Source organism: Labrus mixtus, chromosome 17, assembly GCF_963584025.1.
Source record: "Labrus mixtus chromosome 17, fLabMix1.1, whole genome shotgun sequence".
Lineage (NCBI taxonomy): Eukaryota > Metazoa > Chordata > Actinopteri > Labriformes > Labridae > Labrus > Labrus mixtus.
In genome coordinates, this window is record NC_083628.1 from 8,913,784 (window position 1) to 8,927,029 (window position 13,246).

At 41.3% G+C, this 13,246-nt stretch overlaps 1 protein-coding gene across 1 annotated transcript; it reads right to left on the reverse strand.

Annotated features, from left to right (window-relative positions):
* Positions 1 to 821: 821 nt before the first annotated feature.
* On the reverse strand, positions 822 to 13,063 carry miga2 (mitoguardin 2). Its single transcript, XM_061060910.1, has 17 exons — positions 12,976 to 13,063; positions 12,601 to 12,689; positions 11,640 to 11,912; positions 11,310 to 11,520; positions 11,101 to 11,216; positions 10,838 to 10,958; positions 10,244 to 10,371; positions 9,867 to 9,984; positions 9,486 to 9,592; positions 9,226 to 9,338; positions 8,624 to 8,696; positions 7,537 to 7,623; positions 7,315 to 7,413; positions 6,323 to 6,457; positions 6,169 to 6,222; positions 5,967 to 6,083; positions 822 to 5,127 (listed from the first exon to the last, which is right to left on the reverse strand). The coding sequence occupies exons 3-17, from the start codon at positions 11,733 to 11,735 to the stop codon at positions 4,909 to 4,911; spliced, it is 1,794 nt and encodes a 597-aa protein (XP_060916893.1). The 5' UTR covers positions 11,736 to 11,912; positions 12,601 to 12,689; positions 12,976 to 13,063; the 3' UTR covers positions 822 to 4,908.
* Positions 13,064 to 13,246: the final 183 nt, after the last annotated feature.

Consider the following 13,246-nt stretch of genomic DNA (forward strand, 5'->3'; position numbering starts at 1 on the left):
TGATGCTGTTTTTGGCATCGCGCCTAAAACAGTAAATGCTTATAACTCTACTATGCAGTGTTCAATCATCACCAAAATATTCATGCATGACAAAGAGCCCGCCCTGAACACGTCCATGAATTAAAGTTTTTAATCAGTCACAGCGCCACCTGTTGACAACAGGAAGTTACTACTTCTGAGCACTATTTTATTTGCATTAGCCATTGCTACACAGTTGCTCATATCTCCGTCACAATCGCTGTTGACCGTTCGAAGACCTTGGCCATACAACCTTTCGAAGCTCAAAGGCCTGCGCTAAAAAGCAGTTGCCTTACGAACGCGTTGTTCGCCATCAAACAAAAAATGGTTATTTGAGGGACTTAAAATTGCTTAACATGGTCGTATACACACAACACTTCATACACATCATCCCAGTGAGAAAGTAAAACTTTTCATGTGGGTGTAGTGAGTGGGCGTGGCTTAATGGCTCAGTGGCGCCCCCTTGAAATTTTCAAAAAGGCCTCCCCATAGGGGTTTCTTTCACCAAAATGTTTCTGTATATTTAACATATCAGGCCCTACATAAAATCCTCTGGCACCTATAGTCAAAAATCTACAGGAAGTCCGCCATAATTTGTTTAACATAGCTCAACTTCGCGTTTCATAGGCTACCTATTTGAACGAACTAGTCCAAGGTCGTTCATCCGATCATAGCAAACTCAGTGTCAGTGTGTTCTAGACGTGTTGAAGATATCAGCTTGTGCTCTATCTATCTATCTATCTCTACCAAAATTATACACATCCACACACTTCATAGTGGGAGATAAAATACAATGAGATATCTTTTTGGGAAAAGGCATAATAAACATGTTTAATAACAAAAATAACATTTAACATGGAGAATCAAAATCAATTTACAGTTTGTGCTGACATGAAAGTTAACAATACAAAAGACAGAAGGCATGGATAGGACACTTGGTATGTACAGCAGTGACTTGCAAAAGAAATGAAAAATTTCAATTTTTTTCCACATTTTGGCCATCTGAGATTCCTTTTACTCTAACAAATGTACGTATAAGTATGAGAGTCCACGCTGACACCATGGCTTCATATGATTTTAGCTTCCTAAACGTTTTCTTTAGCTGATTCCTAATTGAAATGATCTAAACTAATGACAACTAGTCCGCGTCTAACTGTTGCAGGGATATACTGATTGATGATACATTTCAGAGAATTTTACACTTAACATGCGAAGGCTTTTTGGAGAAATTCATCTTCTCTACAGATACAGAAAAAGCAGGCCAATATGTGAACACAGGACTAAACAATAGCATAATTGCATTCACCTGCAAGATGCATATTGTTGCAAATATATTATATACTCTACAATAACAGGGGAGACATTTTTTTTTTCTTAAAGCAGCTTTAGGGATGGAACCACACGTGGTCAAAGTATGAAAACTTTCAACATTTCAAGGATGAAAACTCAAACTTTGGATAGAATAAAAGATTACCATAATACATTTCTTTCATCGTAAAGATAGTTTCTCTACTGTACACTTCTTATGCTCTAACTTACATATACTTTGTCAGTCATAGGTTGCAATAAATAATTCAATATGTTTGTTCAACTCTTGAACAGATCATTCAAATAAGGGCTGTTTCCTGAATCTTCCTGCTTTTTTTGATAAAGTGCAAAATGCTTAAAAACACGAAGCTGCACGTCTGTCAAAAACAAAGAACTATACTATGTTGAGTAAAAAGCTCTATTTACAGACAGAGGCCGAAAGAATCCAACAATGCCGACTTTTAACACATCAAGTACAGTTTTTAAAGACAACACGATGGTATTGTATCGCAAAGTGTAAGAGCAAATCCTTCTATCAGAGGTGTGTCGTAACGATAGCAGTAGATTTGGATTGTACGGTTATGAGAATGACTAACAAAGAGCAGACCTCCTCTTATTTGTGTGATAAAATGTTAAAAATCTGTGCAACCCAAAATGATTTGACAGAAGTGTCTTCCCTTTTCTGATTCATGCAGGCAACAGTAAGCATACATTCTGTGTTTCTAATGCTCAAAACAACAAATCTGTCCATCAAAATCATTCAGTACTCTAGTTTCTTAAACAGTCTGCATTCAGAAATCTCTTTTTACAGTAGTGGAGGTTTCCATGGGAGGACCACAGGAGGAAACTGCTCGAGTGTCGTGTCCGATAGAATGATTTATTTTGAATCACACTACTGTCTGAGGAGGCATTGGTATCGGCCGATACGTGAGTCTGTGTATCGGAGACAGCATAAGGAAGGAACAATGGCATCAGAACATCTCTCATTTCTACAGAAGAGCTGATCGGACATGCAACCGTAGATTTTATTTGCTCCGTTTTCACGGTATAATAAATCCTTCCTGGTTTTCTCGAAATCTCAGTATCTTGAGATAACGCTGGTTTTCCCATGATAAGAGACCATTTCAGTTGTTTTCAAATTTGGATTTCTTAATCTCGTTACCTAAAAAGCTGGTTTTCCAATTATACCAGATTAGTGCAACTCAATATCTTAATACAACAAACCACTTTCTGGTGATCTAGAAAGCCAAACAATAGACTCATGGCTGTGATAAGCCAGAGCGTGACATGACACGCTGCCATTGGCCACAAAGGTTGGGTCAATCCCTTTTTTTTTTCGTTAAGTGCTTTCGCTGCTCTGAGGGTACCAGATAAACGAGATCTTGAGAAATAAACAGGAAATGATTGAAAATGATGTGTAAATGGACTGAATAAAAAGTATGGATGCATGTCCTATCAGGGCATCTGTAAACTTCAAATAAAGTCACACTGTACATTAACAGGTTCTTCACTAAAGGATCGTCATGAAATCAGAACCAAAACAACAATACTCTTGCTAAGTCTGGGTTTGTTGATGTTGACAAGGCTGTCAAGGGAGGGTATAAGATATAGAAGTTCTACAAGTGGGTATGATTTGGTGATCGAGCTAGCTTGAAGGGGGGGGGGGGGGGGGGGGGGGGGCTCTGGGACACCGGAGCTCACTGTCCAGCCTTCCCAAGATGTTGACTAATTGGACAAAACAACAGTGAAGGGAGGTTCCTACTTGACAACAACTGTGATGTCCGGGCTCTTGCTGCCCACCAGTCTACACGGTTTAGTTGTGGAGGGGTCAGAAGAAGGGGCCATGTGGAAGGGTAGTTACTATTGGAAACTGTCACAACCTGGAGCTCGCATCAATGGAGCCTGGGTCTTTTGGAGGTGGCAATGCTGGTTGCAGGGGCAATAAGGGCCACTGGGTGGGTTATATAACTCCTCAGTAGGGCACAGGGATATAATTGGGATGAGGGGTGTCTTCACTGAGGGCTCATCTTCTCATTAGGCCTCGAGTTTATTTCAAAAGTAGATGGCACTGATTGATTTTTTTTTTCACGCTCTCAAGTCTCTGCTGTTTGTTACAGCAGTAGGAAGCCTTTCTTCTTGGGAGACATTTTTACCACAAGAGAGCAGTAAAGAAAAAGAAAACGTGAATAATAAAAGGAATGACGGCTGTCTGTATTCTCTTTAGCTGCGTCAGTTTCAGCACTGTGCACGCTGTTTTTGTCACCGCTTACTGGGACACTTGATCACAATAAAGCCATCACTCTGATTTTAAATAACATCCGAGTCATTCCTTCCACCACATGAGACACTTTACTATATTCTCAGTACTCCGATTTGTACCTTGATATTACCTTTTGGATTATTTGTCCTATAAAATGTCAATCATTTTGTCAAATTTTCTGTGTTATGAATCAAAGATGAGCACCTTGTACAGTTTAGATCAAAATGTTTGGAAGGAAATCAAATGCCTCAAACAATAAATAAATGAACTCAAGAATAACAAAACAACAAACAAACATGAAGCACTGCATTACTCACGTCCTTATACTGATTTCAAGCTACAATACTCGTTACTTCCTGAGAGCACGTTAACAGAATTTTTGCTCTGTTCCGACTTCAAAACGAACAATTATCCTACATGGGATGTAATCAGATGGGGAAGTGGGAAGTTTCTTTTCATGCCACCTCAGTTTGATAGATGTTTATCATTTGTTAGATAAATTCTGAGGGATCAGAAATAAGATGAAGTATGTCATCTTAACATTTTTTTTTTTAAATTGAGTACACTTTTTGGAATATTTGGCATCCTCTCGTTCTTGATTGACCCACCTGGGGCAGATATTTCTTCAGATTAAAGACGATTAAGGGACAGTAACTGAAGTGACAAATCCATTAGGGTCCATCATGCAGCAGCACAAGTCGACAGCTGGCCGAGCACATCTGGAATCATCACAGTTAACAAAACTTCCCCCTTTAATGTAAAAAAAAAAAAAAAAAACCTAATACCATTTCTGTTCACATAATAACAAAAACCTTGATGTCCAATTAAATTCCACAAGTCAGCTTAAAGGAAAGTTACAGTGAAGCCACATGTTCTCCGAAAAGACTTGATCCATGTGGAGTTACAGTGTAGAAGGCCCGGTCTTCCGTGTTGTCGAAGCTTCTGTCAGGTGTGTTTTCAAGAAGTGTCCATGTAACGAAACAAGGCAGAGACGAGTCCTCACACGTCTGAGATCACATGACTACAGTAGGCATTTCTTTGATACGCAACAGCAGCTGATAACAAGAGAGACAGAGTCATATCCAACAGTCTCTCTTATTAACTGAGGACCATCGAGACAGTAGATCTGGTGGTGTGGGGGGTGGGGTGGGGGGGGAATATCCTCTTACAGTAGTTGATTTTGATGAATACACGTTTGAATGCATAATGCCTGGACTCATAACTTGATTCCAGTCTTATGTGGAAGTACAGATGCTGAGCTGTGAGTCCTTGCCGTTCCCTCCTGGTCAGCCAGCCCACTGTTTCCAGCCTCTATGAAGCTCTCAGTGACCGTAGCTGTCTTTGTTGGACCCAGATGAGCCCTCTGTGTCTCTGGGAAGGGCGCCGTTGAGCTCCATGAGACTATCGATTCCCAGGTAACCCAGTAAAATCTCACTGCGGCGGTGGGAAAGGTTCAGGACGTCCTCAGCCAAGCACTGAGTGGAGGTGAAGCGGACCTTGTCGTGATCAAACATGTCCTTAAGGTACTGAACGATTTGTTGCTGCACATGAGAGAGGAGAAATGAATGACGGAGAGTTAGGGTGTGATGTAAACACTAAAACCTTACATTGGAATCAAACAGTTTGTCAACACTGTGTGGACGAATGATTTACTGAAGGGACTAAGATTCACCTTAGCAACTGTCCATTCAAATCTAGACTAATTTCTTTTTTTAAACTTACTGACACTAAAACACAAATTTTATCGCTACCATGTACACTTAGCTAAGACAGAGAAAAGAGGCAGACGGCTCAAAAACAGGTTTATCACTCAACAGCTAAAAATAAACTATCTATCAATCTAGTACACAGCTTTAATCCAAAGTGTGCAAAGTTGACTCCGTTCTTATTTCATTGAAGTATTTTAGACCGAACAAAGACTTTGCTTTGGAAAGTCTGTTGGTCCTCCTTCAGTTGCACACTCCGCCATTATGTGCCTATAAACAACATCCCTGAGTAGTGGCAGGGTTAACGGTTGGCTTGTGGAAAAAAAAAGAATTAAGATTCTTGAGCCTCTGAGTGACGCATAAACAAGCTCAAGGATGTGCCGTCAGTGTGAACACAGAGCTGAGAACAACAAGCCAAGTCTAACATCTTCAGAGTTGCAGTACGAGTGTAGGAGGCTGGGTTCTCCGGGTGTGATCCACACTGGAGCTTAAAGATATACATTCAAATACTGCACCTCCACAAAGTTAAGATGTGATCCTGATTCAATATTCTTGGGAGTCTTCAGGAAAGAAAACATGGCTACAGTATTGCTCATCCTGGCAATGCTAATACTAGTTCACATCACTCATTTGCTTCTATAAAACGTTTGCCTCTCAGGTGTGTATGCTCTCACCTTGAAGATTGTGCACACTTCACTTAAGTGCTGCCTGGGTCCCAAAAAGCCGAAAGCTAATACAGGGCTCACATGTTCTGATATGGCGTAGAAGTGGGAGATAAAACCATCTGGAACCTGTGGAGAGCAGTAAGAGCCAGCAGTCAGGATTAAAAAGGTTCAAACTGTGAATAACTACACTTAAAAAAAAAAAACCACTCACCATAAGAAGACGTCTTTTCGCTTTGAGGACAGACCAGCAAGCTGTTGCAAGAGCCTGCAGGAAGAAAAAAAAAGCCCAACTCTGTTATTAAACCGACTCTTTACTAGCTTGTCTTCGACAGAATCAGGGAGTGTATACACGTGTGTGAACGTACCGTCTCTTTGAAGCTGTCAGAGAGCCAGCGGTTCCTCAGAACAGCTACCACGGAGGAGGGCGGGCTCTCCAGGTCTTCAAACGCATCCATCAGGATGAAGTCCAACACGATATCGAAAAAGTTCATACACACCACCTGCAGGAGTCCGTATAACCGAGGTAACATTTGAACTTAGATACAAGGTACACACAAAGATACACAAGATTGACAAATGCATGACGTAACCCTAAACAAACAATATTGAGCTGACACAAAAGAGTTTACAGGTCATGTTTATTTTATTTATTTTTTAATTCAGGAAATGTGACAGAGTGCTACTGAAGGTTTCATGCTATTCCAGTTGGTGGTGGTGATGTCCAAAGAAGTTTAGAATTATACAAAGGAAGATATAGGGGACTATATGAGTATGAGTTATACTTCAAAAAGATTAGATGTATGAAATTGACATAAAACAAACAATTATACCATTTATATTTAAAGTCAAGCAGACCAGCACTTTTTTGCACTTCCGCACTGGCTTCATTTCTCAACACCGGAGTGTTGCCGCTTGGTTCCAATATTTCTTTTGCATATCTCTCTCATCCCTCTTCAATTTGTCACATTCAGTTTATAATTCAGGAAGAGGCTTGTTCATCAATCTCTGGTGGGAACATCAGGAATTTAGCTCAAATGAAAGTTATTTTAGGATGTTATATCAAGTTCATAAATGATGGATTGATTGCTGCTTACACAGCCGACTTCAGTGTATAAAAGAGAGCTTTAAAGCGAGTAAAGCTCACCATACTTCGAGTATTAGTGACCGGGCTTTAGTTTAAGTATTATTCAGATTAGTCCCAGGGGATCTTGAGTTCATGTAATCTGCCTGTTCCCATGGAGACACCAACAAACAACCAAAGAAAAAACAACCAATAGCATGAAGATGATAAGTGTCACTTTATCATTAAGAGAAAAACGTAATTTTAACGGAGAGAGAGAACGGCAGCGTCACTCACCCCTCTGCCCTCCAGCTCCATCTTAGTGACGGGCCACGTCTCCTCCCTCTGAGTGTACAGCAGCATGTCCTCGTAGCTCTCCAGAAAGCCTTTGGGACTCTGCGACAAAAACATAGAAACAGTTTGTTTACAGCAGTGATGTGGCCACTGAAGCAGAAGCATGTTCTGTTAATCCAATTAGGAAGAGTTAGTAAGTGAGGATCCAGATGAGTTGTGTTTTACCTTGTTTGCCTTCACCATTAAGCCTGTAATCATCTGTTTCCCAGTCTCCATGAAAAACGTGCGGTGAGTTTCATCTAACAACAGCATCTGAGAAACGACAGCATGATCAAATTATTACCCTTTGATGTCATCTTTTTTTTTTTTTAAAGTGGTTTCTATGTATACAGCGGGGTTCTGCCTTCTTTAAAGAGCAGAGTTATTTCCACATGTGAGCAAAAGATGAATGCAAAGAATCTAAAGAGTCTGGAAGCCACCCCAGCTAACCCGAGTCATTGCCTCGGGGGTTATTAGACTACACCTGCACAGAGGCAGCATGAAGGCTTTGTTGGAGTGTGCTGCAAGGTTTCTACTCGGACGTCATGACAACAGAGATGATTTATATTAACGGGCCTGCTTCTTTCATATTGAGCAAGGGGAAAATGTTATTAAAAGATTGTATATTAGAAAACTGGCAATAAGGCATAGGCACTAGGGATGGGTCATAGTAGCAAAACAACAATATATTGTCGTCCTGACTCCTTTGATACATTTATTGCATCACTCTGGTGCCACATCTAGATTTATTAAAAAAAAAGGTGGTGCTTTAAACAGATTTCCTTGAGAATTTGACTCTGTGCATCACTACTTCACGACTCCTCTCCATGGCGATTTGGCCATAATTGAGGATAAAGGGGTTGGGAACCGGAGGATCGCCGGTTCAAGTCCCGATGCGGACCATAATATGGAAGTTGGTCTGGTAGCTGGAGAGGTGCCAGGGCATGAGTACTGCCAAGGTGCCATTGAGCAAGGCACTAAACCCCCAACCGCCCTGATGCGCTCCCTATGTAGGACTATGCAAATGTTTTACAGGAACAAGGCTAGCCCAGCTCATCCTACTCATACAAACCAGAATAATTACAAGCTAACTCTAGAAGCTGTAAAGAGCAATGAAATCTAATGAGGTGAGCTGCAAGTTTCAAACACAAGACAATTCCTTTAAAAAAAAAAAAAAAAAAAGAAAAGAAGAAGAAAAAAAAACAGGCAGAACTTTGCAAGGGATGATTGAAATCCTCGGAGCAAAGAGAACTTTGTGTGAGCTTAAACAGACCTGAAACGCTTGTCTCACACAGTGAAGCTTGGCCAGGAAGTCTTGGTCACCAAAACATTCCAGTAATTCAGTCCTGCCGAAAGGAAAGAGAGAGTTATGAGGCTTAATCAAACCTTATTCTTCTGTTAGCCAAAGAACATAATAAAGCAGAATACACACTTTTATTTTGGTAACTGAAAACCTATTATCTGTTTACTAACTCAACAAACAAGGAACAATATTAGCTTTCATTTTGAGAAGTGTTTTTAGTTACTATTTGATGAACGTAAGTCAATTGTTTACTCTCCTTTTGCGTCCATTTTTGGCCTCCACCAATTCATTTAAGAAATACTAGGCTCTTAAGCTGCTCAATGCTCTACCCTCTACTTCAGTGGGTACTAACACTGCCAGCTATTTCTGGAAATTACACCGATGAGAGCAGTGAGGGTCAACCAAAAGTGTAATCACAATAAAACAAAAAACAAAAGAGCTGAAGGACCCAGAAACTCTTTGCAGAGCTGCAGCTAACAGCCGTGTCGTTCTCGTGTGTTTTTCACTAAGAGCGACTCACGTTGATTAATGCAGCTTTAAGTATTTAGGTACAGTTGATACTCTTTAGTTACCTCAGAGACCGATAAGCCACTTTGCTCTCCCGGACCAGAGACACGGCTTCTTCGTAGAGAGCTGCTGGCTTCAGCGTCTGGTAGACGTCTCCCAGACACATGGCATCAAATAGCTGCAAACAAAGAACGTACAGGTACCCCGGTGAACAGTCCACTTATGCTTGAAATAGAAAGCAGCAGACGTGACTGGCTCTGCAAGACGAGAAGGGTAATAGTACGAGTACCTTACACGATTAAGGAAAAGAGAGAGAGAGGCTAACCTCTGCAGCCGAGAAAAAGGAGTCGTCAGAGGTAACTGTAGTCGCATCGTCATCCCGCAGTCGGTGGAAACTCTCCACCGTAGGCAAGATAAGAGTTCCTTCACTCTCTGCCAAAAAAAAAAACAAGACAAATATTAACTAGCATGGAAATCATTTAAATGCAGATGTAGTTAATAAAAGGTACACAATGTGTCCTCTTACTAAAAGAACATGCATCATTCCTACTCTTCACTGATGAGTAAAAGCAACTAAAATGTGACCCTCCTGAATCACAACATGCTCTAATTGGCTCACTAGGTATTCTTCAAACCTCAGTCTTATTTGTTCTGCTTGATTAATAACAGACTTTAACAGTTTTTAAAGTCTCAAAATGACTTTTACCGAAGTCTGCCAGCACGCTGTCTGTTGGGATACTGCTACCAAAATCTTCTTGTAGGTGATACGCCCTGTGCAGTAATGTCTCCAGCTTCTCAGCAAACACTTTATTACGGGCTTCAACCTGTAATGAAAAGGGGAAAAAACGCATAAAATAGAGCTAAGGTTAGTTTATCAATATACAATTAAGACATTAAGTCCAGGAACTTTTTAAATCCTTTAAATGTACTGTGTCTGTACGGTGCTGAAAAACATTTTAAGAACAGTGCTTGAAATTTCTACATCAGCGGAATCCATAATAGTGTACACAGAGTGGAAAGTAATCCAACCAAGCGCAACACTTTCAAGTCATATGAGCTGGTTATGATTTGTTTGATGGTTACCATCGGAAAGTCTCCACACGCTGCACCCTGCAGAGCAAGGCTGTTGTTGCTGGAGCTCGAGTGTGTGGGATGACGAATATTCAAGGCCTGTTCCCACTTTTGGAGCGCTTCCTCAAACAGCTCCATCCCTGACAGGGAAAGGAGAGCAAGGTTTACCACGCTGTCTATGCAGCATGTGAGCGTTAAGACATGCAAACAGAAATTCTGGTGGCTGGAGCACATTTTACCTGATCAAAAGTATAGTTTAACAAAAGTTGAAGTAAGCCAAGTTTGTATATTTTTAATAGGGGAAAGAAATTTCAAACAAATAATGCAGGATAATCCTGCCAACAACACTCTGGGTCCAAGATTCCAACAATTTACAGGATTATATCTTTCCTCCACTTGTTCTAACAACCCTAGAAGAATAAAGCCCTCTTCACATGCTTTGGAATGTCGCGTGATTGAGGCTGCCATGATGCGGTGTGAATACAAAGAATAATCTTTCCATGTTACTTAAGAAACAAAGATTAAGAATCAGCCAAACCAGCTAAACATGTGAATGTGCGGTGTGTGAGATTTCTAAAAAGAAAAGCAGGAGTTCTAAACACCTACCCATTAAATAGAGATTCTCTGCGTTTGCATCCTCCACTGCCCCAGACTCCTCCACCACAGGCTCTGCTTCCCAGGGGGTGGATGGATTAACAGACTGATTTGGAGAGCTCGGGACCCGCATCTATGCCAGAAACAAACATAAACACACACACACACACACACACACACACACACACACAGGGAAGACGCATTAAAAAGACGTGGAACAAGAGAAAAGGTACACAAATATGTCACAGAATTAGTTATTTAATTGTGATACTAACAGATGCCAGGCTGTGTGAGGAACTTGAGTGTTTACTGGGGGCCAGGGAAGAAATTCCACTCATGGTGTCATTGCTCCGCGTGCTTGGACTCATCATCTGTCGGCCAGTAATCTGACCTGTAAGAAGGGAAAAAAAACGCCTTCTGATTTGCATATTTCTTGCAGGATCTGAATGACCTAATATCCAATGTGACATGAACTCATGCACACCTCTCTTTAATGACGAAGGTCGTCCTGTCTTCATCAGTGCCTCAGGTATTCCCACAGTCTTCTGGCCCTCCTTCCCCTGTACTGCCTGCTTACGTTTCCTCCCTCTTCTTTTCAGCTGATGAGCGGTAAGCGCCAAAGCGACGCTTCCCAGCGCTGTGGCGAACAGCACCTTCTTCAAGTTCGGGCTGAGCTTCAGCTGAGAAAATATGGACTGAAAGACGACAGGCCAACACAAGATATCAACATTAACAGCTTGAAGATACATTTGAAAAGCCTAGAGTGAGAGTGACTAGAGATGCAAAGCAGAACTGTGGATGCAAAGTGGTTTACCTGCCCAAATGTGGAATAGAGAAACACTGGTATCTCGGCCACAGTCATGGCCAAAGCCTGGGCGATGGACATCCCGTCCGGTTGTTTGACTGACATCTCAGAAACTGAAATGCCTTCAGGCCACTGCTCGCCAAAGATCCCTCACATTCACCCTGAACGAGGTCTCCTCTCTGGTCTGGGATCAGCCAGCTCAGGGCTTGCTGATGAGCTGCCTGTCTTCATTCACGCCCCAGCTGCAAAGCGGTCCAGTGTCGGACTGTTGATTTTGTCACCCTACAGACGGATAAGGCATGAGTGTAACAACCTCCTTCTTTAGTTGTCATTCATAAAACTGGCCTCACAATTATGAAGACAAGCAGAGTGTCACCAATTAATCATTAATCAATCTTTATTTGTTTAGAGCCAACTCATAATTTTTTTTAATCTCAAGACCATTTAAAGAGCAGGTAAAAGGCCGTGCTTTCTTCTATAATCTTTTCAAAGACCCAACATTAATCCATCATGAGCATGGCACTAATCAACATTTATCAACGCTACAGTGGCAATAACAAAACCTGCCTTTTAAAAGACAGCAACCTCGAAAAGAACCAGACTTCACAAGATACTCATAATATCAGCTTTTGTAATTCTGTACTGCATCTAGTAACTTTATAAATGGCAAATTAACAGTTAAACATGCACATTATTCCTTTGCTCAGATAAAGTAGAGCAACTCATTTTGATTTTATATGTATTGTGTACCTTGTATATTGAATCATAACCCCTATTCGACAACATTATTATTGCTGATACACATCCACAATACAGACATGGCATTAATAGACACAATCATCACCACAGAAATGCATAAAGCTGAGCAGAAAAACCTTCCAGACTCAGACAAATTAGAATATACTTGCAAAGGTCCATGGCTTAAACTCACATTAAGTGTTAAGCAGCAGACTGTGTGCCAGCTACTTACCTATCTACACTGTTTGGTATGCAGCCAGTGGACAGGGCTGCCCGACACCTACTGTGCGGCTGACTTTGTCTCTTTGGTCTTCATCACGTCTGGAAAATATGAATAAATGACAAGGAATAATCAGTATTGGCAAAGTGAAAGAAGCCTCACACTCACACTCACACTCACACTCACACTCACTCACACAGGCAAGCATGCTAATGTTAGCTAGCACTCAACTGGCCTAGCTCATCGCTCACTTGACATCACAGCATCATCCGGTCAACCGGACACAAACCGCGGGGCCTTTCACTCACACCTCAGATATTTCGGCATGTTTGTGTGCTCCTAATCGGATGTGTAACTAATAACATGAACCATCACTTCGCTACATACCGTGAGCATCCAAGTCGGCGGGGAAGGACATTACTGTGTCACAGCAGCACACTAGCTTACTGCTAAAGGGGGCGGAGCTCTACAGAAACACAAGTCTACTGTTTCATCCACAAGCCAATCAGGCGAGGCGTAGACCAGGTTCCCTTCTTTTTCCATGACCAATCAGATAGAAGGTGAGAGGGGCAAAAAAACTTCTACTAGCCAATCAGATCGTTGACTAGAAAGCGAAAATGTGAAAGCTGTCAAAAAGTTTCCTGTTGCGCATTAATTT